Raw genomic sequence first — 25929 nt, 5'->3', positions numbered from 1 at the left:
TATTTAATAAACAAGTCTTTATTTTCCACTCATGTTTACCATTGCATGTCTTTCTCCATCATATTTCTGTCTATGTCCCAGTCTCTTCATCTGTCTCCAACTGGGGTCAAGCCAATGTTTACCTAAAGTCAAGCCTCGATTAAATAAATTGTGTGGTCATGTGTTGGATTAGAGTTGGGAGTCTATCATGACTAGCAAAACAATCACTCAATCCTTCCCCTGGTGTCTACCAATCTGACAGTCTATTAGATTTGTCTTTACAGGATTCAATATAACATTTCTCTTGTAATGTCAGCTAAAATTGTTTAAATGAATCTACTTCCAGTGACATAGTTGAAGTCTGGTGTCTAATCTCTTTGTAGTTGTCTTTAAGTGCTTGATCATCTGCAAATCCAAACCTATCCCAGGACTTCTGATTGGTCACTGCAGAAAATAAAAAAGTGAAAATATCTTCAACCTTCATTACACAGGCACAGTGTAGAGTATGAAATAAAAGACAACATATACAGGTATATTTTGTTATTAAAAATGGCACATTTATTGCTACATTACTGTTATATACACAACAGTTCTCAATATCTACTTTATATATAAAAAATATGAAACTGGAGGCACTTTGAGGACATAGCCTACATACATAATGTCCCCAAACATGACTGAAGACAGTGAGATTTGTAGCCGGTTGTCTATTGTGGAGGACATAAAGGCTTTCCTAATTTTTTCACTCCTCTGGATAAATTCAATGGGTATTTAGGTATAAATGAAACGTATTCCATCAAGACCACATCATCTAGGGGGGAGATAGAGTGACAGAAAATAAGAAAATTGTGTTCTGTCAAGTCCAAGGGGCAAGATTTGCTATAATGAAATCAACTGACAAAATGACACGTAGCGGTAAACAAAATACTGTAACATACCATTATCAGCTTCCAATGATAAATCTGATAAGGACATATCATACAGCTGTACATACATATCAATGCACATGCCAGTCAAGCATGAAATCATTTTCCTTTAACAAATTCAGTATGTAATAGATGAGAAATTTTAAGTACAATTTTTTTTCAACATCATATCATCGACAGAGTTGCAGATGTCAGGTTACACACAGACACTGAAGCGGTCAGCATCATTTAAGTTTTCCTTTAGATGTTCTGACACACTGTTTCCCAAATATATATTTTTATACATATGTGTTATAAAAAGGTACAACCTATAATCCTCAAATGCAACATCATCCACCATGTAGCAGTGAAGTAGTCAGGCACAAGTGAGTAACCATTATCAAAACTCCCAAAGTCAGGAAAATGACTTAAGGCCACTCTTTTTGATTCATTTTATGATTCATATCAGGATGAAACAGAAGTATGTTGCAGATTGTGTAGATCGCCACACGTGAATATAATTGACAATCTTAGAATGACTGAAAATTGTGAGAAAGGGCTGTGCTGACTACGAAGGTCTATCAGATTATCTCTCTGAATGTTCTAATTATCAGAATGGCAGAACGGGTATGAGTCGATACAGGTATTCAAAAAATATATATATCACAACATGTGATGTTACAGCCAGATCATTTTGTCATTTCTAACATCTAAGCACCTGGCACAAAAAAAATCACCTCACTTTGTTCGTGGAATCTAAATTGAGAGTCGTCTTACATTTTAATAATGTAAACAAAAGGACAAAAGCATTCCAATAAAGAAAAGACTCATACAACTATCTTACAAAGTGAAAAAAAAACAAAAAAAACATGTTAAATCAATTCTACAAAAGGAAGATCCATACAAACACTCTTTGAAATTGATCAAGAGGGGAAAAAACACAACACGAAATGCCCCACAACGCAGAGCAACAACCAAAACAAGTCAGTCAATGACAATTTGTTAAATTCTCCACAAGGTAGCAGTAACACTCACAATCCCTTTAAATACTCGTATTTCCATTTTTCTCTTACAACAAAATGTCGTTTACCAAAATGCAGACTGCTCCGACACTTACTGTCACCTGTTCACCTTGCTGTAACAGTGTCTGTAGTAATGATTCAACACAGGCAGCAGATGTCATACTGACTACATTTCAGTTACAAGGTTTGCAGCTGCGAGGAACTAAACTCATTCTCTTGAGTGATGCGAGCAGTGATCACGGCCACGTCCTGTATGCTGGAGTCCGACAACAGCCTCACAGACGGAGGCTTGGGATTCCCCTCTCTGCAAAAACGTGACTCGGCCTCACCGTGCCTGCGTTCAGTTTTTGCTCTTATGAACATCAGCGTTGGGTTTCTCTCCGGCAGTCTTTCCGTTCCACTTGCATGGCAGTGACATGCGCAGCCAGGGATCCATGGGGAAAACAATCGCCCATCACACGATGATCAGTGACCGTGGCAACTTTTTTTTTAGCCAAAGCAACAAAATAAAACGACAACCAGAAACTACCAGCATGCCAAAGAGAGGAGTCTGCTCTGATTTACCGGTCTTTCAAATGCTGCTAGCATGCCTGGATGTCCCCAAAACTACATCTGTAATTCAGTCATGATATGAGAAGATAAATAATGACGGCATTTGTATTTTACCCAAACACTATGCATTAGGCCGTTTTAACAGGTATTGTTCAGACGTGATATACGTATACCCAGGTGTTCTCTTTGCTTGGAAAGCACGTAAGACCAACTTTCAGATGGGAATGCCGAATAACTATCGAAGGATACAGAATCCTAACTGTGCTCACACGAGCGATTGATCCAAAGGTTCTATTTGATCCAAACAAGCTTTGCTCCCAACATATAAAGCAACTTTAAAAATGTCTTACAAAAACATGATCATAGGAAAAGTCAATGTCCACTGTCACCAAACCAGTGTCCTCAGTTCAAAGTATTGTTATGTAAAGTTTAACACATTGTTTTCTCTTTCTGTTTGACTGTGCTTGTTTCTCTTGAATTCATGGTCAGGAATGTGGCCACCTGCTCTGTCGGTAATGAGGTGTGTGTGTGGGCGTGTGTCCTCCCAAAAGTCGATGAACACACACTGAGATGCATGACATGTTTAAGGCCACGTGTTCTAAGGGCTGTACAATCACTGGTAACTGGAAGAGAAGTAACAAAAACCAGTAAGTATCCTTGTACATCAGAACCACAGAGTAAAATCAGTGAAAGAATGAAGGTGTTTTTTGTAACATGAACACTCTGGAGTCATACACACTCTGCCTACTGACCTAGGAGTTACATATGGCTGACAGGGTTGTGTCCATCGCCTCCTAGACCAGGATGACCCCCGCCGAGCTGCATCTGGGGATCCACGCCCGACACCTTCTCCTCCTCTCGTCTCTTCAGACAGGCAGACTTTGGGTTCAAGTTACGCTCTTTGAAGAGAGGACATGTCAGTCAATATATAATCAAGAAAGAAGACAAGCTTATTACATGCGATTAGCACTGAAGAGGACAATGGTCAATAAAAACTCAGGGGGGTAAAAAAGGGAAAGAAAAAAGTGAAGAGGACAGTAGGATGTGAACTGCAGGAGTTTGGCAGATAAGCAGGGCTCTACTTCCTCCACTACACTCCCTTTCTTCTCATTCTTTACTTTTGCCAGGTGAAACAGGAAAACGGGGAAGAGGAAGTTAAAGTGGTTGTTACACAGTGAGTGAGGAGAGATTTTCCTACGGTTGGATGAATGGTGCTTCCTCTCCTGTTCTGGAAGACATGGCTGCTGGCCTCGGTGGATCAGACTGACGGGTGGGGTGGGGGGGACCTTCCTGTTTGGGCTGACCTACCTCGCACCTGCTTCTCCAGGCCAAGTATGACCTGGACAGCCTGCTGCAGGATGGTGAGCTTGGTCTGGGCCTTGTCGCTCTGCAGATGGACCTGAACCATCCTGCCCAGCTCTCTGAAGGCTTCGTTAATGTCACGCACGCGCACCCTCTCCCTAGCGTTGTTAGCTTGGCGGCGCTCACGCTCCCTCTGCTCCTTCTCCTCAGCAGTCAGGTTCTCATCAGTCACCGAGACAACACTGCAGCTAGGAGGAGGAGAGGGTTGGAGGGGTTTGTTAACACACCCAAATCACAACCCTCACTGATCCTACACTTAAAGGTGCAGTTATACTTGGTTAATCTCCCTCTTCAACTAGATAGCCAGGAATCTTTTTTAGAAGAATTAAGAAATGTGTTTTTCTTTGTCAAGTATTTTTACCATCTTCTATGCATGTTTAAACACGATACAAGTCTTAAATCCTTAAACACTCAGGAAGTGATCAGGGATATTGTTGAAAGAAGATTCCAGTGGAGTAGTGCTGCGTTACAGGAGAGCGAACGGAGGGGTGAAATCAAAGTCAAGTCTTCCTCTGATCTATAAGGTGTTAATAGCACACCTCTACATAAATAAATAAAAAGTCATATCCTAGTTTTGTAGAAGGCACTACTCATCCAAAAATATATTTAAAGATTGGTCAGTAAAATCTGAAATGTGTCAAGTTTCTTTAAGACATTAGACTGAACAAAGTCCTTCATGCTAAAGTGAAATATTAAAGCCAAGACACAACTGTCCACCTGAGAGACCAGGGCTAATAAATATATCCTCCACTTTAACCAACGTAAGGAGTTTATCTTTTTGGTCATTGGTGTCCAGGATGGAAGTTGAGGGATTAAGGGGACTGTCCAACATAATGAGAGAAATATGAGGAGGGAGGGAGGAAGCAAAACCCTCTGCCAAGTGCAGCACATAGAAAGGGCCATGAAGATAAAGCTGAAGAGAGAGAAAGAGAGAAAGAGAGAGAGAGAGAGAGAGAGAGAGAGAGAGAGAGGGAGAGAGAGAGAGAGACGGCATAAATACATCCGCAGGAGATGTATTTATCTGAGAGTGAGGGAGAGTAGATCACTGCTGCTGTCTGCAAAGGGAAAATGAGAGAGATTTGGGAAGGAATGCAGAAATGGGGAAGTCTGTATCAAAAACAGGGCAGCAAAATAAAAGTTGAACAACTGAAAGGCCAGGACGTACAGCACAGAGGCACTGCAACCAAGCTGGAGGGGAGGGGAGGGGAGAGGCGGGTGTTAATACACATGACAGACAGCTTCTGCTTACATGCTAACCTGTGTCTTATCCACTCTAAATGTCAGTCAAGCAGGGTGTGAGGCGAGTACAGAAATAAAAAAGTCACCACAACTCAATGGAGGAGACATCGTGGAGGAGAAATCGACTACAAAGTAATCTCTTCCGAGAAAAAAAAAGTCTAAAAAAGTCTATAAAGCAACATTAATTAGAAGCGTAATGAGGTTTGAGCGGTAAAGCAAATGAGGGCACATAGAAGATGCGTTAATCCATTGAAGGGTGAGGGAGAGAGTGAAGCGCTAACACAATGGAAACAGACAGCCAACACATACAGCATGAGGACAGACGGCAGCCTGCTTTCCTGTATGTGTTACCAGAGGACAAAAACCTTGGAAGACTAAGGGGAGAATGAGTGTTAAATCACTCTCACACAGCTTCATTTCTTCCTCCTGTGTCCTTATTTTGAGGATAATTGTAATCAAAATATGATCAAACTGTTTGTATTGATATAAATTGTTAGAAAGACTATAAAAAGGCATATATCAATGAATTACACTAAGTATTACATTACTGGAAAGAAAATGTAATCTTTGAGTAACAGGACACAGGAGGAGCAGGGAAGTGAAGCCATGTGGGAGCCGTGGGTGGCAAACGGGCCCTTCCCCTCCTCTTCCTTTCTCCCTGGACACCCACTGACCTCGAACTTGCTGCTCCAGGTTGAGAATAACGTTAACAGCCTGTTGCAGCACGAGCAATTTGGTCTGGGGTTTCTCATAGCTCATATGGAGCTCACACATGCGGCCCAGCTCCTTAAAAGCCTCGTTGATGTCCCGCACGCGCAGCCGCTCGCGGGCGTTGTTCGCCAACCTCCGACCTTTCTCCCGTTCAGCCTTAAACTCCACTGGCAGATCTTCATCGTCATCATCTTCATCAGGACTAGTGAAGAGTGAGTGGCAGATGAAGGGGGGAGGGAGACAAGAGTATGGGTACAGTTCACTGAAAATAACCTTCCAGTGATAATGTGTTAACTTTCCTATGAATAGCAATAACTCAATATGGTGGACGTATGCAGGTGAGATTAGTGTGTATCCTAATCTTACCTACACTTGTAGCAGTGTTTGTGATGGTGACTTAGTTACATTCAACTTTAAGTCCTTTTTTAATACCTGATGGATCTATAAGGCTATAAAGCACCTTCACATTTTTAAATAATTATCACGAGTCTTGGAAATCCACTGTAATTACGCTGTGTGTCTAGAAATCAACCTATTGAGAACATGCCAGCAAAATTCAATGTTCGTGTTTTGAGGATGTGTGAACTGAGGAGTCAATGTTTCTATTAATTGTTTTCAAAGACATGTTTGGAAACGAAGTCCCAGACAAGGCAGAGTGGGAGGCAGGCTGCATAGTACAGTATCTCCATCTGCTCGCTCAGTATATCAATCTTACTTCTTAAGTGGCATGTAAATACAGTGAACATAACATGAAAAATGTAACATTCCACCAAATGCATTTACTTATAGTTTATAAAGACTTGATTCACATTGCTGAACGCAGTCTTTAAGTCGCAACATTACCAAAAAAGTCTTTAAATGTAGTAACATCGTTGAGACTGATGCAACTAAACTGAAATCTTATCCAATTTAATATAACAGCCGTTTCCTTTCTCCAATTAGGCAAGACAACAGTGACTATGAAGAGAAATAAGTTGGCAGGTTGTAAGATTTTTTTCTTGACACATGAACCACTGCAGACGTACATGACTCAAGCTTGTGTAACTGAGCGTGTGTGTGTTTAAGTAGAAAACGTTTTAGACACCTTGTTCGCATGCGAGATTTTTTCTCATCCTCTGACTTGTCAGCGATGGAGCTGTTCTCATCGTCCTCCTTATCCTCCCGTTTGATGTCACTTCCACTAGAACGAGTTATGCTACCAGGCAGACCTGCAGGTGGAACGCAGGAATAAAGGTGCTGAGTATTCACAGTAGATTAAATAAATACAATGAAACAGCCCTTTGACTTTGAGAGTTGATAAATACTACTTCTCTTCTGAAGTGTTCACTGCACACAAGCAATAAGGGAGCTCAGAACAACCGACTTACCAGTAAAGCCTTCAGGCTGGGAGCCTGGCTGGACATTTTGAGAGCCATGATGGCCATGCACAAGTCCTCCACTGGATGGCAGACCGGAGTCTTCGTGGTGATTGGAAACCTTCATCACAACAAATTAACATGAACAGTGATTATGTTATCTTGCTAAAGGCTTTAATATTGACACAACGGAAACAATACAGTGACACCACTCCGAAGTGTCTAGTTTAATTGAACTCTGTGCAGTCATTTGTGTCTAGCTTTCCAATGTGACAGTGCATCAGTCTCACCAATCCAGGCAGGCGACTGGCCAGTCCCAGCCCAGAACTGTTGATTGCCGGTGGTAACCCCATTCCAGATGTGAGCAGGCTGTGCAAGTCAGCAAGTCCTGGCCCACTGGCATGACGCTGAAGAACATGTATGGCTTCTTCCAGACGGTCCTGCATTTCACAAGGTGAGGACAAATGGCAGAACAGAAGGTGATCCGTGAATGATTGCAGTCTGCTTCTCCTACTACTGCTATGTAGGTGCAATAGTTTTGATGTAAAGCTGATATGGAAACGAATAAGACATGAGATAGCTCACCATGGCCTGAATTCCACCCTCAAAGTTGGGAGAAGGTGTAGGCTGGGCAGAGGGTCTGTTCCACTGGGATGCAGAACCTGGGAAGAAAGATGTTGTAAGATAACTCACATTATACTGATTTGTCATAACTTATTGAGTGAGCTTGTGAACATATGAACTGACAGTAATAGATTTTTGAGTCCTATTAATCTCTTGTTCACAAGCACTGCAGCTGTTCTTAGTCACTAGAGGTTTAGATTGGTGAATGAAGGACCACTACTGACTACTGGCATTGTAAAGATCTTCTGTTCAGATCTACTTAAAAAACTGTAGCAAATAAATGGTATGTTCTTTATTGTAAAGTTTTACTGTGTAAGAAATGTTAAAGCGATGCACATACAGTTCTTATTACAATTACGATTTTCTAAATACTAGGACACAGTATAAAGGAAATAGGCAGTTGCAAAATAATGTATACTCTATATCCTATTTTAAAAGTATGTTCTTTTTACTATTTGATGTAAAATCTGTGTGATGAACAAAGTCATTAACTAAATGCCCCACCCCGTATTTTGACTTCCTCTTTCACAAGTTATATTTGAATGGTGTGTGTGTGTGTCGGTGTGTGTGTGTGTGTGTGTGGTTGTGTTTGTGTGTGTGTGTGTGTGTGTGTGTGTGTGTGTGTCTGAAAGAGCAAGTGACAGTTTAGCTGTGGCGGGGAACTGTGCCATCACGTTACACTTAAGTAATTGTTACTATGCCTGTCATATGTACAAAATTGGTTCTAATCTTACTTATCTGAAAAAGAAATTAAAATAAACTTGTTTCTTAGCAAAGACATGACATGAGAAGAAAAAGTTCGACTCACCTCTAAATCTGATCAAATTATGGTTAGGTAGACGTGCTGCTTTTTGTAACTGTGGCTAATTCCATTGATTATGTATTATTTCAGCTTTTTCCAACAATTTTCCATCATTAGTGTGTCTTGTTAGAAAAACTAATTTTTATAATTTCTTACTGACAAGAGCAACAGAAACCAAAGAGGTGACCAGAGGAGGCACGTGTCAGACTGTATAGACATAATCATCATTACACCATGTCATTATGTCATAATTATCAGCACAGGAACTGGAACACAATTTTACTCTCTACACAAAATTAGAATGTTACCCAGTATTTTAGTTCTACCTTTGTTCCAACAGATGGAGCTACACTGTTGTGATAAATCTTTCAGGCTTAGTCAGGATGAAGACAATACCCTGTGTTGAACAAACACAAGTTCAACCAACAGAGTGACCTTGAGCTCTGAAGAGAAATGACTGCAGCTATACACACACCTGATACGGCCTGGGGTGAGCCTGAAGGAGTGGACGGGGACGGAGGGAAGGCATTGCTGTTGGGGTCTGAGGGATAGATCTGAGAGAAGAGTGTTTTTTTAATTTCACAACATACTACATTGCACAAACACTGTATAGTATCATAGAACAAGTGGTTGGTAACACTATGAGCATATTTCACTTACTGATGCCAGAGCTTTTCCAATCTCAGCACCTGAACTACCAGGTGCTGATCCTCGATTGCCTTGAGGAAAAAGAACATATTTAATTTTAATCATATTAACAACATTTTAATCATAATTTATAATCATTAACAGATTCAGCTTTGTTAGAATATAGAGTGAAAACATAAGAGCACTGTTCATAAAGCTTTTACCCATAATAGTGTCAGTGCCGGCAATAGGGGGTGTGTGGCTTGGGACTCCGAAGCTGCTGGAGCCGGAGTGGAAGCCGGAGGGATGAGTCCCATTCACCTCGCTGCCATGCAGGGGGAAGTTTTGGGGAGATAGGGGCAGTGGCTGGCGTTTCTTGAAAGAAATGAAACCCAGACACGGACTTAAATGCACATCAAGACAGAAGCCTTTAAGGATGCATTAGTCACTACCGGTAAAGGCCTCATTATGCCTTCACAGAACAACAAGCCCAAAGTGAAAAGGCAGAGCTCACCAGTCTGTCTTGGGGATTGATGGCAGTGAAGGGACCATGCTGGCTCAAATGGGGGGTGTTCCCCAGCACGGCAGAATAACCAGGCTGAACCATCGACCCGGCAGAGCCCCATGGATCGGAGGGTGGGTGGAGGCCTTCTGTCAGGGGGCATTCAGAGGAAAAATGGGGAGGAAGAGGGGTAAGGGAAACCACAGGAGATGAAAGACAATGGGACTCACATATGAGACATGTCACATTATTGTGATAACTTCATTCAACCATGAGGCACCATTCAAAACCCAGACACAACTGCTGGGTATTTACTGGGACACAGCTATAGTACCTAGGTTCACAGGTACAGCAACCCCCCCTGTCAGAGCTGCCCATCGCAGCGCAAACTGACCCCCCCCCCCCCGCTCTTAGAAATGTTGACGGGTTAAGATAAGATAAGATACTTTTTATTGTCATATGACATGCAATTCACGATCAAATCACACGCAATCACACAAATTGAAATGTGTCTTGCACCCCCCCTTACATATCACACACACAAACACATGCATTACAGTTAGCCACCCCTGTTCTAGAACATATGGTCTATAAAGGAAATTACCAGGTCGCCGCCACCTATACAGGTGTGTGATATGGTTAACTATACGCATACATTTAGATTTACCCTTTAAACCCGATACAATGAACAACTGAAGATTGTGAATGCAAAACACTTTTATTCTGACCTTGCATGTAGAATAATGATGGGTAGACGTTTGCAGGTTTGGATCCCAGGTACCCAGCACTGTCTCTGTTAAAACCTGAGGCTGATGCATAAACCTGCAAATGACAACATTTGTTGCATTAATGACTTCTATCATTAAACTGGGATTTCTAAGAATTAAAAAAAAACAGAAAACCAGCTAAACGCACTAAATGAGTTTCACAGTGCCACTGCCTTTACGGCACACATCCCCTCCTAGGCAAGAATCTATTTTTACTATCTGACTTTACTACCTAATTTGATAAGAGTCTGTCGCAACTATTAAGCAGACTGTGGTATTGAGGAGTATGTATTGAATGTGCAGTGTCAGGGGATTTATTGGGCCATGTCTAGTGTCTCATTAAGGCGTTTACAGAAACATGCTGAAAATGGTTTACAGATACATAAATCACACTCTTAACAAAGTGAAATGATACCAAAGAATGGGGGATTAATTTGCATTTGTTAAAGCTTATAATGGGTATAAAGGAAGCAATATACTCTTCTCAATCAACACTATTCTAGATTAAAATCAAGTATCAAACTGCTACTGAAAAAAATCAAGTCCACATGGACTGAAGTTTTTTTCTGTAATTTGATTAACCAGAGAGAAAAGGGAGGAAAAAGAGAGGAGAGGAGAAGAGGGAAGAGAGAGATGCACTCCTAATTACTGAACCATCTGCCAAATCCTGGATGGCAGCCAACTCCACTGGCAGCTGGGATAGAGGGATGGGGGAGGGAGAGAGAAAGGGGGGGGGCTGTTGTTTGTGGTGGTGGGGGTGGAGGCGGTGGAAGGGGGTGGGGGGGATAGAAAAGGAGGAGGCTTAGGGTGAAGGAAGAAACAGAGTATGGGAGGAAATAGAGTGCCCAGAGTGTGGGAGGAAAAAAGAGGTAAAGTAAGAACGATAAAACCTCAGCACACATTCCCCTCAGTGATCTAACAAGGATACATGGCTGGGGCCATATGTGGCCATAAAGTAGAGGCCTACAAATACAACACACTATAAACACATATTGTAAAGGAGTGACCAAGTAAATGAGCAGAATTGTTTTCACAGGTTTGACCTCAGTAGTGCAGATACACAGGTGCAGGCATTGCTGCTATTCTACTTCTTCTGGCAAAGAAAAACTTTAAGATGCAGAGTGGATGGTTGAAATCTGTGACCATTGGCTCCATTGGACTGACTGCAATAGCTGATATACAGTTTGGATGGATGTTGGTACTCACCGAGGAGGGCAAGCCGGGGGGCACCTTTCTGATCTTTTTTGGGTGTGATTCTGGGAGAAGGGAGAGGAAGAGAAACAGAAGGAGTGAGAGATGCTTACGCACATACACTTCTTAACTTATAGAAGCACTGACTATATAATGCACAGATGAAGAGGTTCTTTTCTGCAGCTCCCTTCCCTCAGTCCTGTAATCTATCCATCTGTCGATGTGACTACTCATTAATGCCTCATCTAAATGTATTCTTGTCTGACGTTACACGTCAACTTCTCTTCACCGAGAACTCAATGAGGTTTCCTTCTTTTGCAAAGCAGAAGTAAGCTTATTTCTTCAGACACTGTTAAAACCTCATCAGGAGAAGTGATAATAGACATGCATTTAAATATAAATCAGAGCAAAGATAAAGAACTTCTGCTAAAATGGCTTTGACGTGAACATTGTGTTTTTTTGTGAACTCCAAATTATTTTTTAATATTTGTTCCAAAAAACTGTCTACTGTCTTACCAATGGCTTCCTGTGAAGATCTCCTCCGAGGGTTGCCCCTCTCATAAGAGGGATAAAACTGGGAGTTGGACTTCAGGCCAGACGGAGACATGGCGTCAGGGCTGGGCATGGGCATCTCGCTAGGGATAAAACCCGGCTAGAGAGGGGTAAAGGAATACAGACAGACATTGTGCATAAAAAGGAACAATGATTAAAGATAATGAGAGACGGGGAAAACAAAACTTCTGCATTTGCCGACTGATTTACCTGTGTTGGAAATGAGTTGTACTGTCCTCGATCAGGCTTGCCTGTTTGTAAAAAGGAATAAAAAATCAGGTCATCATCGAGAAAATTGGGCTTTATGTCAACATTAAATCACAATCTGGCCATTCCCGTTTCTCCATTTGGGTGCCTCCCATCTGCTGTGTGAGTGTATATGATGTGTGGTATTTATAGCTCTGGACAGCAAAACAACAACAAATTGGCCCATTATAAACGGTTCAGGGGCAATTGCGCCTAACCTCTGTTCCCCCTCCCTTGACACTTAAAACGGAGGACAGCTATAGGCCGGGGTAATCCCGAGGGGGAGCCCTGTTTGTGCATGGGTGCCCTTAACCTCCCCCTAACACACACACACACACACACACACCCCTCCTCCACCTCATCCCTGGTTACCCAGCTCCCCTCATTCATCACCACAAACCATTAATATGGATTGTCCTGAAATGATGCATTGGTGCCTAACCTGTGAGAGGTCACTTATTTACATATACACCATCAGTATACACTGGGATATTTAAACATGCATGCTCCCTCTTCTTTAGTGCTACATGGGCGCTACATTTCCCCTATGAGGTGAATGTAGGCATTAGATTTACAATTAAAAACTGTTAAAATGTAAACTTCCTTACCAACAACTGATCCAAATATGGGTGCAGAAGCCATCCCCTCTTGTTCACTGTAAATACCTTCTTCTCCATAACCCTGGAGGGAAAACAGAACAAGCTTCAGGAGTTGCTATTTAGCACAAAAATCAAGTATATTATACTCATTGAACACCAAAGCAGCGAGCCTTAAACAACAAACATGTCATGCGTATGTAGAGCGGAGAATGTGTGTTATCCAAACTGTAGGGATTAGAAGTATTTGTCATTTTCATATCATCAACACTTGTAGCTAGATATTTGTTTTAATCACTCAGGTACTATACTACAGAGTGTATAATATTGCAATAATGTGTCGTATTATATTTGTCCAACATGGCAAATATCCAAAGTAAATCAACACAGTCATGACCAGTTTCTTCACAAACACAACAACCCTGGTAACATGTGTTACTCACATAGACGGCACTGGCAATCCTCAAGTGAGGCAACCTAAATTCACACTGAAAGATAATGGATTTATGATACTGATGTGTAAAATACCTTGGGGGGAGTAAACGTGGCTAAGAAAGAGGTATTAATTATAGAAACTGTGGTATAATTCCTCAGTTTATGGCAGGCTAAGGGTGACTGGGTGTAAGGGAATATGGGGAACTCAAGTCTGGGGTTGTGGTCAGTTGTGTCACTTTATGCCAATACAGTCAAATGCTCATCATGGGACATATCTCTTCCAACATGCTGTTCATACAGGTTATACTGCAGATATTCTATAAAATGTGTCTTTATGATGTAATCCAATTTCAAAAGCAGCTCAAGGTTTTATGACTCCTCTGATGTGAGCCCGTTTTTTGCAATTATGCATATCGGCCGTGGATCAACATATACGAACGTTCCTGTTCTTTGGGAATGGTTAAATGCAGAAACACCTCTCCACTATTCCCCATTAAGCAGTGGCACAAATAGCATGATCGGCCAAAATTAAGAGGTGTTTCACTGAGGTACACAAAGCCAGTGGCATGTCATCTGCATGGCCACGATCAATTAGATCAATGAGCTCAATGAGGTATTGGCCTTACCCTTCCCTGGCTGAAAGATGGGCTGTTCTGCTCTCCAGGTTCCCAGGGGCTGGACCCACTCCTCTCATCTAGGCCTGCAAAGACAAGAGAGTTAGGTTAGGCCTGTTAACCATTCTGTGGCAGACATATTCTTACACTGGATTTACACATTGGTTTTGCCAAAATCCAGTCTAACATTGCGAGTTGTAAAGTTGACCTGCTTTGTTCTATGTTTTTTCAGGCTGCTCAAAGTGCTCCACTTCACAACTCACACAGAGAGACAGAACAGTGACAGCGCTGCCACGTAGCATGGATATGAGCTGTAGGAAGTTTGAATAATTAACACCCAGTATGAGGCTCCCAGAATCATCGTCAACATTCTTCCTTCTCCCACTCTACTCCTTTACATTTTTCCATGGCAACAGTCATTCACAGCCCACCCATTTTGTCACATTTTCATACCTTTGCCTTAACACAGACAGAAGGCCTCAATCTAACATATATGACACACACTATCCCTGGTCAGAGCACTACAGCTCGGTGAATGTGAGTGAAAGGAGAGCGGTTTTAAAGATTGGTGAAGCAGAAATTCCTGCCCGTCCCCTTTCTCTCAGTCTCCTCTCATACTGCAACACGCCATCTCTAGGGGAAAGCTGAAGCTTAATTGCGTGCTGATTTGCATAATTGTGCATATTAATGAAGCTCTGCGCTATGAATATTCATATTTTTGTTTTGTTGTCTAATTAAAAAGCGGAGAGGGGAGAAGGGAGGGGGAGCGGCGGGCTAGAATCATGACAGGATCAGCAGTAGAACAGAATGATGGGTCCAGAGCGCTGAGAGATGCTAGATTGCTGTGACAACTATGATCTATACACACTACACCAGCAGAATAAGAGATGAAGGAGACAATGTCGTGTTCCCTCTGCATGGCTGACTGTCACTCGCCACGTCAATCAAAGATGAGAAAGAGAAGCAAGAGCTATTTGTGTCGGTTGTATATTATCAGGACCCAAGTTCCAGATAAGAAAAGTCTCCAACTTAATTCAAATCCAATGTTTTGTACTTGCGACTGCTAGTTACTTGACATGTAGATGACGTCACAAAGGGACTGACCAAAGAGGAAAAGTCAATTATGTATTCAAGAAGTATATCCTGTAATGAGGACATAAGCCAGTTGCCGTGTCCAACAAACACCAGCTTTCCTATGGGCGGTACTGCAACAAAACAGCTAGTGTGCCTACATGTCAATGAACAGGCAGCATCTCATAAGTAGAACTGACGTTAAAAATTACTCAGAGCTAATTAGTAAGACAACAGCGTGGTGTTTTCATTGACTGATGATTTTAAGGCAGCAGAAAAAGAAAGAAATTAACGGCACCCAGTTCCATAGTAGCTCAACGGTACATTGAGCTCTGCAGGAAGTTAGCTCCATGACGTTTCCTGTATAAGGCTATCTTTTCCAGACGAGCCGCGTGGTGCTGTTGGGGGTGATGAAGGAACTGGGACATCATTTCATTGAAGGGATTGATGGCATGGAAGAATTCACAGAGGGGTTCTTATAAATTAACACTCAAATTTGAAGCAATTATGACAGAACTTAGTAAATTATTTGGGAGGATGAGCGATGCAAGACATGTTGTAGAATAATGTTACTCAGCCCACATAATCAGTCTAATGAACAGAGCTGATGAGCAGACAAAAGAAACAATGTTGGTTGTTTAACTGAAAATAAAAAGAAAAGGCTTTCAGAATCACTACCATGAATCCTATTAATGGCACCGAGAGCTATTTAAAAGATCCAACACCAGACACATCTCTACGAACATGAATTCTAAACTCCCTGACACGTATTAGCATCGATCTGCACTAAGATATTAAACTCTACATCACAAGCCCATTTTGGGAAAGACAAAATGGCACAGAATCAGTTTTTATTAGGGCCACAAGAAGTGCCAAAACAAAGACTGTGCCACTGATCAGCCAGACAAGCAGGGCTGAGGAGAGAAAGGCGGAGAGAAGGGTGAGTAACGTCAGGCAAATTCTCTGGTGAACCCCGATGCACTTTTCCTCCCAGCATACAACGCCCCTTTAAGCATGGCTAGTCTATAATTACACAGGAAGAGATACTGGAAACAGCCAGCTAGCCTGAGTCATAGGCTTCACCAGCAAAACTCATGCACATACATTGGCTAAACATGCAGACATGTCTTGCTTTTTTACAGGAATACGGCCCCAGGCACCTACAACTGAGCACACACACACCTTCTTCCTTCCCTTGGCAAAGTGAGTCACACAGACACAAAGCATGATGTCAGATCAACTCCCCAGAGACGGAGCACATTAATGAAATACTGAACAATGTAGAATAACACAGGGCTGGTTGTTGTAAGCCGTGACTCATTACAGTTGTCTCAAAACAAAGTCTTCGTGGCCTAAATCACTAACACAGACATATCATATTTGGTGAATATTGAAGACAAAATTGTTCTGCTGCTTTATTCATTTACAGAGCAGAAAAGCACACAGAAATTCCAATTTTAAAAACTAATGTTTGCGTCACTAACGTTTTCGCGACTTTGGGATTCACAGAGCACATCTGTGTCTGAAATTGGAACATCTCATGCAAATTTGAAGCCCCGCCCCTTCTGCATTTCAGGCCATACTAATGTTTAAAAATACATTTCAGCATTCTCGGTTTCCACTGACCAAAAAAATGAGGCGCGCTGGAAATCACTTTACCCGACTAGTTACAGACAAGTGAAATGGTCCTCGCTGAAGCTCTGGGCCACAGATGTTAAACAGGTTGAACCTTCACAGACCCAAACATTTACCATTCAGGGGAAACAGGCATTTCACTGACTCCATAAGGAAACCACATGGCCGCTGCTCTTCAAAAGGCAGGCACACAACACAACTTTATAAGAAACAATAATGTAAGAGATTCCACATGAAGCCCTTACTGCCATTCCTTGCATAGAGAGACATGGTTTAGACGCTAAGGCGTGGCCTTTCTCTGTGAAATCGCATGTCACCCGATTCTGACACTGTACTGCTCTGACCTTACCCATTGTCAGAGTATCTAAAGCGCCCTGTGCAGCCCTGTGCTTAAGGTTGAGAGACAATACCACAGGCAGCCGTTGGATTGATAAGCAACGTGTCTCTTTGTGAGCATGCACCTTGCCGCCACAAAAGAACATCTAAGTGGCCCTCAAGTGAATAGAAGACACAGGGCCCCCGTACCCTACCCAGACATCGTTTGCCTCATCTTTCATCTCCGCTTCAATATCCTGTTTCATTTCTATTGCTCACTGAAAGACAACTGCACTTCTGGAGGTATGAGGGTGAGAGAAGAAGGTTTGTGAAGGGCCAAGTGGATCTGTCATAGTGGGATAGAAATGGAAATATGAGGACTTTTTAAGTGGAACACTTTTTGTGTATGACATCAATACAAGCGGGCCATAAGGATTCCTGATAATAGAGGGAACAGCGTTATCTTAAGATGATTCAGTCCCTAGGTTTTCTGTTTAGAGTAAGCCATAAACTGGTTTCAAAGCTGAGAAGTGAAGCTAAATTGATGAGGAGCATAATGGCTGTAACCGAAAATGAGTTATGCGAGGGGGGAAAGTAGGGTGCGAGATTGCAGGACAAGGGAATAGACGTTTTCACAGAGTAAGCAAAGGAGATTAATTGGCTTGTTCCCATCAACGCCCGCCATGTGCCTTTGTCCTCCCACCCTCAGTAGAAAGTGATTGAATGGCAACAGCTGAAAAGGTGAGGGAAAAGACACCTGCAAGGCGAGCGGTAAGGGATGAGGAAGCGTGGAAGAGACGAGGCCTGATCTACATAACATAACATAACTAGGAAGTCTTTACAGAGGCTCCTTTCAATGATTTTGATCTGAAAGCAAACTCATTTGATAAACATGACCACAAAAACAATTTCCTGCTGTATTACTTTTCTAAGCAGTATTTGTGAGAAAGATTGTGCTATAAAGCCCCCTCATTGCCATGCGTCAGGGTCAGGAAATACCCTGGAGAGCATTGTAGTGCAGATAGAAAAAGATTCCGCGTAAAAAAGAAAAGAAAAGAAAAGAAGGCATAAATGCATTTGGGGATTGATGGGGGATATAAAATAAAATGTTTACTTCTCCTTACCTGAACCTCCAAACCGACTGCTACCAAGAGTTGTTGCCTGGTTCTTCCCATTTGCAACTGGGGGCGCAAACATCTGAAATGAAAGCATTGAAAGAATAAACAAACCACTGCATTCCCAAGGACGACTTGCAAAAGGTGATGAGGTGGAACTTTAAACTACCCTGGGACGGCTCAGCCAATGGGCTACTGTATCATGGTTGTGAAGCCATCTAAGCCTTCCTGCTTCAACTGAGTGAATAAGGAGGCGATAATGATAACAAAGTGACACACGACAACAGTGTTGTAAAGCAAGGGCTGATTGGTGCAATGGAATCCGTCAAACCCTCTGACTGACCTTTTAATGGAAGCTCTCAGATTCATTCACATTTCATCCTAAGACAACTCTTCCACACTTCAAAATAAAAGGCCTGTTGTGTCATTTTGTGAGCATTGCACGAACTGTATGGGATGCATACTGGTCAAATTGAAGCATTTGTTGGAGACCTTACCGCGCTAAAATCCAGCAAGTCGCTGAGCTCCTTGTCTGTTCCCACTGCAGCCATTCTCTGCTGCTGTTCACTTGGCCCTTTCAGTCTCAGCAATTACTACAGGCAGAAGTAAGGACAACATTAATATATTTTGCCCCCTTATAAGATGATTAACTGTTCTGTTTAAACAGAATGTTCTAGTCAAAATCAAAAATGCTATTTTTTTTTTCGTCTCGTGATTTGTAATGTGGATATGACACACTCAGCCTGAACAGTTAATTTAATGTTCAAGTTGTTGATCATTCTTAATAGCTATCATGACATCTAAGTGAGCGGCTTAATTGCTGAGATATAGGGAGAAGACAATAGTTATGATGAAGGTAAAACTATCAACTTTCCTGACACAGCAGTGAAGCTTGGGACTTCTTTGCAACAGAGACCATGTGGCAACTGCACAAACAATCCCACGAGTTCTAAACAAGTCCAGTTTATTGTCTTAACAACTTGTATGGAAGTGAAAACAAAGGCTAAAGTTTAGATTATTACCACAACCTGTCCACTATAAACATCCGCTACATTTTCACAAATACACCATGACTACACCATGAACCACTGTAGCGCAAAGAAGCAGTTTTACAATAAAGTGGACATTTTAGGTCCAAGTAGGAGACTTGGGTAATAAAATTGACCTGGGAACTTTCAGACAACGTCTACGTGGTTGCCTTGCCTTACTTCATTGTAAAGCTCTGTCTTGTGATGTTGTTGCATCCCTATAGCTCTGCAATCCAGCGGGTAAATAAAATGGTGTCTACGTTTATGTTACTGGGCTGTTTTTACATCAATCTCTCCCTCTAATCAATAGGTGCTGTTTAAAAGAGCTCAAGTTGACATTTAATTGGCACAGATGGGTAGGCCAATGGTGCAAACACACCCAACCACACAAGCGGCTTTTCGGGGAACATAACACACACTAGAATAATCTTTCTACCATGACACAGTAACCTTGATAACTTAGGTTTACATAGGACATAAATGACATTCAGGCAGCACATCATTGCCACAGACCATAGGGGCAATGGCCAGATAATAATGAATAATCCAGTCAGTTGTATGACTTTCCTTGGTAGGCCACATCTAACATGGGTGACCACAGCTATGCCACAGGCCTCATTGCGCTCATGGTCCTACAGCACCTGGGCTCACACACTGTTTGATCCACATCAAAAAGCCAAGCTGCCTTACAGGCTCTTTTCAGAGAAACATACACACTAATGTCACACTCTGCACCATGTCAAAGCAAATACAGTCAAGGTGTTGAAACCATCAACACAAGTATATTTTTTTACTGCAGTAACATACACTAGCCCTGCAGTTAATACCAGCTTGGTGACGATCATAACATTAGTCTTTGCCGGGATACGCAAAGCTGTTGGTTCAACCCCATATGCCTCTTCTGAGGCTGTAGGTTGTAGTTCTGTCAAGCAGATATTCCGTTTCAGTATTGGTTAGGTTCCACTTGTGACCACTGTTCTTATCCATTAATGCATTTCACTGTGTCTGACATATGTTGTGGTGATTTTGCAGTCTTTTCCCCTTGTGATGTTAAACATGTTTGCAGCATTGGCGAAAGATGTACTGGCAGAATTGCAGTAACTCTGTGGTTCCTTTGTCCTGCTATAAACGGCCTATGTTGCCTTGAAAACTCGCCTGGTGAGTGACAGACTTATACTTAAGCTGATATGCTGCTAATTGGTAATCAACTTATTAAGGCCTACTTCAGCAGCTTTATTTACAATTGTGTCAAGCAGTAACCTCATATATATAACACTGGACAACTACATAGCAAAAAGCAGCTATTCCATAAAGACACCTCATCAAAACTGATTGGAAGTCACTAACACAAAAGACGACAAACTACAGCCTCACATTTCAGGTAAATCAACAGGCAGGCTCAACAAAACACAACATTGTGAGCCACCAGAGTGGCTGGGCTAAAGCCTGACTGTTGTATCTGTGGGCCAATATTAATTAGCCAATATTGGATATATGAGTGCATGTCAGTATAGGTGTGTACGGTATGTTGGAAGGCATAATGTAAAAAGAGATTGTAGTGCAAAAATAGTTTTCAGGTTGACTGGTTATATACATTTTACCACTGTGTTATTAATTCAAGTTTATAATATGCTTGTGTATATATTTGTAGAGATACATTTCTTCTAATTTAATGTCGAACTTTTCTATTGTTTTATATCTAGTCCTTCCCACCTTTGACAATACAGTAAATTGATTCAAAGAACCTGCCTCCTTGTCACAACTGTCTTATAACCACATGTGAGGCACCCTAGTCAAATATGTTTGAATAAATTATTTGGTTAAATTAAAAAGGCAGATTTGGCCAATAAAGTTTTCATTATTTCTTGTAAAAAACAAAATAGTACTACGCCAAACAATCACCTCATACAGCTTAAGTATGTCTGGAAAGATGGTTACATTATAGATGTTATTTTGTCATATATCTTGTACTTGTGCCAGTGATGCGTAGTGTAATGAATTAGTACTCTTGCAAGTACTCTCACAGCGTTTACACATAGTCTATAACTGAGTCAAATGATGACAAAAACAGAAAAACACACTTTAAATAGGGGTGGGAAAGAAGCAGAAAACGTATTTTGGAAATTGAAATGAGTGGCAATGTTTTTAAATGGTTCAACACAACGATGACACTGAATAATACGTCGGTTTGTGTGTCTGAGCTGAGGTCAAAATGGGGGAGCAATGTAGCCCCTCCTCACAAATGGAAGTTCTGTGCTCGTCTAGGCTCCAGCACCATCGACCTGTACATACGGAGCAAAGCTTTAATAATAGCGAAATAACTACACTACATGTTGAATCCACGTCACACTTTAATCGGCAAACTGTTGGACAGGTTAAAGGACTAACAAAAACCTGTTGCCCTCACGGGGAACACTGAAGGCGCCTCACTGATGAACACAAAGAGCCGACCAGGCAAAGTTTCGAATGGGTGGCAAAAAAAACTAAATAGCGCAAAAAAGTCAAATTTTTCATACAACTATTGACAAAATGGGTTAATAACCTTACACGAGCCGCTGGTATATTTAGCTTTAGCTGCTTTCTGCCGCTTACATCGAGTGTTTGTAGATGTGGCGGAGGGTAAAAATAACACCGCTTATATACTCCGAGTAACATCTTTATCACGGCAAAAACAGGTTTATAGTTCCGATAGCAGTTAGCTACACTGACTACAATACGTGCAAAGAGTAACAATTGGATAACAGGTGGAAAGCTGCGCCGCTACATTCGAACATTTGTTACAAAAACAAGTACACATTCTCTGTATTTTACTGCATACACGCGTTTTATTCCAGAAAAACGCTAAAACAGTAGCGCAGACATGAAACCCCGAGTGGAGCGCGGTTAACTCGGCGTTGTGGCGTGCTAATGCGTTGTAACGCTCCAGTCCATTGAACAAAGAAGTCTGCCAATACTCCGTCCTAACACCGCGAGCTCGCCCAGGCCCGGAGGAGGACGACAATCCCGGACCCGCTTTTCCCGGCTCAAGCACTCTGCAACTTGAACGATGCAGCCTAAACTTGATTATTACTCCGGTAACAACGCGGTAAAACTGGTATGTGTGACACGCATATGCTCGGTAAGAAAGTGTACTTATCCGCATGTTTACCTGGAGTGAGTAATGTGACATCCGACCGGGGAAATGAAGGTCTAGAGTGGAGAGAAAAACAAAGTTGGGGATAGGATCCTTCCCCGTGGTCCGGACTGTGGGCTTGGTGAAGATGAAAAAGGACAATATGAACCACTCCTCCGCCGCCTCGCTTCGATAATCTCTTCGTCACCAAAGTGACACGACGACTCTCGAACCGACCATAACTCTCGTGTAACTCCGTTTTCTTTAATGTTGTTGAATCTGTGAGCATTTCATTTTCCTAGTAGACATTTTAACACCCTCCACATTGTCGGTTCCAACGGAGTATCACTCCGCGGCACAGCCTACGGGAGGAGATGGACGCTGAAACATCAGCGGTGTCCAATTTCAAACGCACGAAGGAACCAAAGGAAGCGAGTCTGACAGTCATCAAATGTATACATTGATGACTTTGTTTACGATAAAACGCTACTAATTCGCAGCCGCAAGCGAAAAAGATACGACCCGGATGGCAAATCGCGCAGATCTATGTCGGCTGGCGGAGGAGGACAGCGGAATGCTCAGCAGAGTAGTGAGTGAGCCACACGAGATGGAATGATAATATCGGAGGGCGGACCAATAGGAAACGACCGAGCTGTGATTGGCAAGTGAGACGCCCAAATATTTCTCCACATCAGCCTTTAGGGCTGCATCATGTAGCCTGCGGAGTGCTAGTATTTTAATTTTGTTCGGAAGTATTGCTAGACAAACAAAAAGGGGCATGTGCGTGTGTTTGTCGGAGAGGCATGTGTAGTATTTAAGAAGGTTCTAACTGGCCATATTGTAAAGTCAAAAGAAACTTAGGTGTGGTGTGGCCTTCCATGAATAGCTACACAAGAAATAAAGACAAGTTATCACAGTTTTCTCTAAACCTTCCTTTTATTTTTATATGTTTTCATCCAAAGTCGGAAAAACCTTTGGTATTACAGTAGCGACATGTTTTTTAGATGTCAGTGTGTATAAGTGGATCACATAAAAATCTGCCATTTTGTCAAAACAGACTCCAGAGAGGCAGAGTGCTGCTGCTTCTCATGAGTTGATGGTTGTATAAACATGACTCCAGTTAGCAATGGTGTTTGTTGTGCGACTTTCTAGAGAAAACCTCAACTGGTTTAAGGGGAAATAACCTCGGTAACATCTGTGCTGGCCTTTACGAGAAAAGCCAACCATCAACTTTGTGGTTCAAAGCCTCACACGCATACACTGCAAGCACTCAAGCATACACCTGTATGTCATTATTAGAGTGCCTAAAGGCAGGCTATGTTGTCATTTGTTGTAAATAAATGTTCCAAAAACGTACCATGGGATATTTTACTCACAGGAAATACACGCTGTACATTTTCACTCAGACAGATGCAGTTCTGTGAGTAAGACTGTGAAGCCGTCACACTCTGGGAGAATTCAGCTCTGGTTTGTAACAAGGATGGGAGCTTTTAGGCAACGTTAGCAGATCAACCTCATTACGACAAAACTGATCTCATGTCACAGATTCTCTTGCAAACCTTGCACACCTGGGGAAAGATGGCAGCATGGAGGTGATCATATCACGGTGCTACAACAAACATCAAAGAATGTTTGGATTGTCGCCTGTGTAGAAAGTAGGACAAACTGAAGCAGAACAACATCAAGGTGTACGGTAAGGCACAAGACACTACAAAGCTATATTTAGAGTGGAACTCCATTTTCCTCACCCCAAAGTGTGCACCCTCCTCTCCACCCACCCATCCACCTCTCTTTTTCTAAATGAGCGCTATACCTTTGTAAATGGGTTACCCCGTGTATCCACCCACGCATCAGGTACAGTAAGAAAACTTGGGGCATCCTGTTATGACTTTTGGTTTCCTGTTTCCTGTAAAAAAAATACACCCCCCCCCCTCACACAGACACACAAATACAGTTGCGTATTCACACCCAGACAGAGCAATGAGGGGATTGTGCTGTTCCAATAAAATATGTTTTTTGTGTCAAGCTTGTTTGTATTTACACAAATATCAGGTTATATATTAGTATATCAAAGTAAAAAAACTGAAAGATTTGAGATTTGAGTGGACTGTCAATACTTAATCTAGAATCTACTGAGAGATGGATTTCAATTTTAAGAAATATAAAATGTAGGATGGTCGATGTGACCTTGTGAATGAACAGGTACAAATGGAATTTTCCTCTATCACGAAGAGATGGCAGGCATACATCTTGACACACACTGAAAGGATCACTAGTTATCTTGTGAATAAACAGGATCTAAAAGCTTTAAAGCAGTGTTCAGTAGCTATGAAACAATGATGTCATCCAACACAGGAAGAGGCCTGTTATCTGGGGCAAATAGGACTTTTTTCTGCATATGAAGCTTTGTTATAAACATATATAATTAATTCAATATTTTAAGTCAATATGGACCTGAAGGTAAGTTTGAGGGAATTGCATGCAATAAAAATATATTATTCTAGTATTTTATGGCCTGTTTGTGTTCTGCTCTGGAACTTACAGTCAAAGCTGCTGGTTTATGAAGAAATCATTAGGCTATATAAGGTGACAAGAGCAGCTGTTTTCCCCCCATTCTTCATGAGATTAATTTGTTTTTATTTTATGTATACATTTTCTCATTTTACGTGCCACAAAGGAAGACATACAAGCATCAAGGGACCACTGAAAGAGCAATAACAACAGTGTGTGCTCGTGTGTGAACTTCAGGCCCCCATTTGCCAAAAATATCAAAATAACACACAACGTTCTGCCGCTGCAACCCCCCTGCCAAGATACCTGAGCATCTCTACATATCTCTCAACAGGGGTCAGCCACATCACTCCTAATGAGCACACATCTTTCCCCCTTCCTGTGGTGGCTCTAGTCTGCCATTCTCAATGTTAAGCAGCAGTGCGCAAGGCAACCGTCGTCTCTTTGATGCCTTCAGTTGCCTCTCACATTTTCAACAAACTCATTTGCTTCATTGTATGTTCTTATGCTTATTCATGTTTTATGTATCGTCTTCTGTACATTTTATTGATGTCTTACAGCTGCTGCGTTTACAGGATTTTTGCATCTGTGAGGATCAAAGTGTAATTTTGTGTTTGTTCAGTAGAGTCTTTGTATGCGATGAACTCCAAACCGCATACTCGTTTTGATGCAAAGATAAAGGCACAATACCATCCTGTTATTTTTCCTCATTTTCAGCTCATCATCCCCCTCCCCCTTTCTTGCAGATTGGAATTCATTAGCAATCAAACAGCCACTGACAAAAGCCCAATCTTAATTACACCCTCATTTGCATATTTGCATATTAATGACTGCAGACTTTGCCGTTTTTCTGCTGCAGTAGTCTCTCTCTCATCACCAGGGCTCAGACTCTGTCCACCCCTCATATTGCAACATTGTCTCTCTCCAGGCCCAGAGAATAGCATCAGGAGAAAATCCTGATGCTATGCTGTGATTTTACAGTATTTATTAGTTACATTTGGGGCAATTATTCCTGAAGTATAGGTCCATTTTTCTGTTAGGTAGTATACTTTCGTTAGTTA

General features: G+C 41.8%; 1 protein-coding gene across 4 annotated transcripts; it reads right to left on the bottom strand.

Moving 5' to 3' along the window:
- Positions 1-512: 512 nt before the first annotated feature.
- Positions 513-22919, bottom strand: tcf3a (transcription factor 3a). 4 transcript variants are annotated; one of them, XM_076144623.1, is made up of 21 exons: positions 22394-22919; positions 18715-18810; positions 18227-18299; positions 14094-14167; positions 13045-13117; positions 12401-12441; positions 12155-12290; positions 11654-11703; positions 10409-10502; positions 9693-9829; positions 9403-9553; positions 9212-9270; positions 9027-9105; positions 7711-7787; positions 7416-7565; positions 7138-7246; positions 6855-6978; positions 5904-5972; positions 3767-4008; positions 3211-3357; positions 513-3081 (listed from the first exon to the last, which is right to left on the bottom strand). In XM_076144623.1, exons 2-20 carry the CDS (start codon positions 18766-18768, stop codon positions 3218-3220), a joined length of 1932 nt encoding a protein of 643 aa, XP_076000738.1. In that variant the 5' UTR covers positions 18769-18810; positions 22394-22919; the 3' UTR covers positions 513-3081; positions 3211-3217. The 4 variants fall into 4 exon arrangements, with proteins under 4 accessions (XP_076000738.1, XP_076000739.1, XP_076000740.1 ...); XM_076144624.1 differs by lacking the exon at positions 18715-18810 and having other exon boundaries at positions 22394-22734; XM_076144625.1 differs by lacking the exon at positions 5904-5972 and having other exon boundaries at positions 22394-22733.
- Positions 22920-25929: the final 3010 nt, after the last annotated feature.

The sequence above is a fragment of the Genypterus blacodes genome, unplaced genomic scaffold (assembly GCF_046128005.1).
Source record: "Genypterus blacodes isolate CSIRO-AG114 ecotype Tasmania unplaced genomic scaffold, CSIRO-AGI_Gbla_v1 ptg000029l_1, whole genome shotgun sequence".
Lineage (NCBI taxonomy): Eukaryota > Metazoa > Chordata > Actinopteri > Ophidiiformes > Ophidiidae > Genypterus > Genypterus blacodes.
This window is presented reverse-complemented; position numbering and strand designations above follow the sequence as displayed.